This window comes from Rhincodon typus, chromosome 38 (assembly GCF_021869965.1).
Source record: "Rhincodon typus isolate 14 chromosome 38, sRhiTyp1.1, whole genome shotgun sequence".
NCBI classification, from domain to species: Eukaryota; Metazoa; Chordata; class Chondrichthyes; order Orectolobiformes; family Rhincodontidae; genus Rhincodon; species Rhincodon typus.
The window spans coordinates 24056-27593 of NC_063369.1; the positions used below are offsets into that span (position 1 = coordinate 24056).

The 3538-nt window shown below is 45.1% G+C and overlaps 1 protein-coding gene across 1 annotated transcript in view; it reads left to right on the forward strand.

The window, feature by feature from the left end:
• The window catches only part of LOC109918764 (APEX nuclease (apurinic/apyrimidinic endonuclease) 2), a gene marked incomplete at its 5' end in the record, with an annotated part of 15103 nt that extends 12037 nt beyond the window's left edge, over positions 1 to 3066 (forward strand). The window contains one exon of the mRNA XM_048617786.1: positions 1641 to 3066. Within this exon, the coding sequence (XP_048473743.1) occupies positions 1641 to 2645 (1005 nt within the window). The remainder of the gene's footprint in view (positions 1 to 1640) is intronic.
• Between the last annotated feature and the right edge of the window lie 472 nt (positions 3067 to 3538).

Below are 3538 nucleotides of genomic sequence, written 5' to 3' on the forward strand. Positions count from 1 at the left end.
TCCAGCTCTACACCTTGTTATCTCAGATTCTCCAGCATCTGCAGTTCTTACTACCCCTCGACAACCTCCCTTTCTGCAGCTGTGATGCCATCCCTGATTAGCAATGCTACTCCGCCACCTCTTTTATCTCCCTATGCCTTTTGAAACGTCTAAACCCCATAACAACCAACAACCATTCCTGCTCCTGTGATATCCAAATCTCCGTAATGGCCACAACATCGTAGTTCCAAATACTGGTCCATGCTCCAAGTTCATCACCCTTATTCCTGACACTTCTTGCGTTAAAGTAGACACACTTTAACCAGTCACACTGACTGCAACTTTGGCCTATCAACTGTCTGTCCTTTCTCACAGACCGTCTGCATGCTGTATTTGCCTGTATACTAGCTACCCTGTCCTCTGATTCGTAGCTCCAGTTCCCATCCCTCTGCCAAACTAGTTTAAACCCTCCTGAAGAGCTCTAGCAAACCTTCCGCCCAGGATATTGGTGCCCCTCCAGTTCTTGTACACGTCCCACCTTCCGCAGAAGGTATCCCAATGATCCACATTTCTGATCCCCTCCCTCCTACACCAGCTCTGTAGCCACGTGTTCAGCTGCACTATCTGTCTATTCCTAGCCTCACTAGCCCATGGCACCGGTAGTAATCCTGAGATTACTACTCTGCTCCACCTGCCTTTTAGTTTCCAACCTAACTCCCCATATTCACTTTTCAGGCCCTCATCCCGTCTCCTAGGTATGTCATTGATACCGATGTTATGCCACGAGTTCTGGCTGCTCACCCTCCCACCTAAAGAATCCTGTAGACTCGATCTGAGACATCCCTGACCCTGGCACCCGGGAGGCAACATACTATCTGGGAGTCTTGTTCATGACCACAGAATCTCCTGTCTGTTCCCCTAACCATCGAATCTCCTATCACTATCGCTCTCCTATTCTCCCCCATTCTCTTCTGACCCACAAAGCCAGGCTCAGTGGCAGAGACTTTGCTGCTACGGCTTTCCCGTGGTAGGTCGGTTTCCCCAACAGTATCCAAAGCGGGATACTCATTATTAATGGGAACGGCCACAGGGGATCCCTGCACTGTCTGCCTATTCCCTTTCCCTTTCCCATGTTTTGCGAACGTAACATGGCTTGCCGGGAATAGGTAGTGAGTAGCTCACCCTCTGATTCTTCAGAGGTTGCCCATGGTACAAGGCACAAGTCAGGAGTGTGATGGAATACTCATCACTTGCCTGGATGAGTGCAGCTCCAACACTCAGGAAGCTTAATACCATGTGGATAGAGAAGTCAGCTTGATGCCATATCCACTGCTTTCAACATTCATACCTTTCACCACTGACGCAGAGTGACAGCAGTGTGTACGATCTACAAGATGTACTGCAGTGACTCACTAAGGCATCTTCTGAACTTGTGACCTCTACCCCTTGGACAAGGGCAACACACACATTAGAACACTATCACCTACAACTTCTTTCCTAACCAGGGATCAGCAAAAATGCTGATATTGCCAGCAATACTCACATCTGTGAGCCAATAAAAATAAATTCCAAATCAATGCAGTCGTGTCCTTAGGGCTCTGCTCTTCCCCCTTCCTGCCCCAGGATCCTTTGTTCTTTAACATGGTCTTTGTTACCTGCAGAATCAATTTGCGGAGCATCCAGATCGTGTGTGGATGGACAGGTTCCTGTCCTGTGCCTCTGATCAGTCACAATTAGATGAAATCAATCAAAATTCAGGTAGCAAACCAGGACTGGAAGTGAGAGAGAGGAGTGGGAATGGGTTTTTTGTGGATACGTTCCGTCTCTTCCATCCAACAGAGAGGGAAGCTTACACCTGTTGGCGAACCAATACAGGAGCTCGCAAAACAAACTATGGGACAAGGATTGATTACATCTTTGCGAATAAATCCCTGGCAGAAACTGAATTGGAGGACTGCATCTTGATGCCAGAGATTGAAGGATCAGATCATTGCCCAGTCAAAGTATTCTTAAAGAGCTGTTGTGTACCAGCAACTAAATGTCCTCCACTTTGCACCAAATACATGCCAGAATTTGCTGGCCAACAACAAAAACTTTCCAAATTCCTGGTAAATATTCAGGAAAGGCAAAGCAGATTGGATTTGCAGAATTATGCAGAAACTAAGCAGCATTCTAAATTACAGTTGAATCTCCAACCAAAAAAAGTGAAACTGAATCTAAGACAAACTGGAAAAGGATTAATGAGAGAGAAAGGAAAGAAAGGTCGAGGCAATTTCCATCCTTCAGGAAGTTTACTGAAGTTTTTCAAACCAGCTGACACTAATCCAGCTTTCAAGTTGGAAACATGTGATGACCTGGGTCTGTTTAATAAAACGGCTCCCACTGACACTGGGCAGCAGCAAGCCAACAGTAAGGAAATTAAACAGGACATGCAGATTGAGAATCCACAAAGTTCATCGCGAGCTGCTTTTTGGAAGTCATTACTGAAAGGACAACCTGCTCCCCCAAACTGTTCTGGACATCGAGAGCCATGTCTGCTGCGTGTTGTCAGGAAACCAGGGCCTAATCAGGGCAGGCAGTTCTATATCTGTCCACGCCCTGAAGGCGCTGTCTCAAACCCTGAATCAAGATGTAACTTTTTCTGCTGGGTGAACACAAGAAACTGAATGCAGTGGCATGGAGTCTGAAACCACTGCCTACCTGGAGGGCAGCCTGGTAGAGTGAAGCAGCAGGGAAGAAATGGAGGCACTGGGAGAGAGTGGAGGAGGAAGGGAAATACTGCCACTGATGAGGGAGATGTGGGGGAAAGGAGGGGCTCGCAAAGTAGGCTAACTGAGGAAGGGAGGGAAAGTGGCAGAGATGGGAATGAAGCTGGGGAGGGAGGGTAAGCAAAATGGAAGGACTAATGAGGAACATCGGAAGAGTGGAGGGAGGAGAACATCTGTACGTTTGCAGTGGACATGGAGGGGATGGACGCTAGAAAATGCTTCAGTGTTCAAACCTTCAGTGAATTTCCATTTGTTGTCTGTCTATATTTCTTCTGGATTTTACAAAAATTAAAAAAAAAATCAATCAATAATAAATATAGATTTGAGCAGCAGGAAGCAGTATAACGAAGCAGTCTTGCATTGTGGAGAGAGAAACAGAGTTAATATTTTGGTCCCAATATGACTTTTCTTAAATTCTGAAGAGTCGTCACTGGACTCAACATTAACTTTTTTCTCTCCATGGTTGCTGCAAGACCTGTTGAATTCCTCTACCATTTTGTTTTTATTTCAGATCTCCAGCATCTGCAATAATTTGCTTTTATTTAAGCAGTTATGACTGACAGAAGTTATTCATTAGTAATCAAGCTTCAATACTTAAACCATCACACCTTCAGTGTAAAGGTTGATGCAGTCACTAAAATGGCTAACTGATCCTCTTGTTGCTACTGTTGAAAGCAAAAAGACTTTCACCTGAATTCTTTATTGAACCCCAAAATAATCCATTTATTATGAACAAAACTTAAAATTGAAGGTGATGAAACTGGTTAGCAGTGAAACTATATCCAGAATTA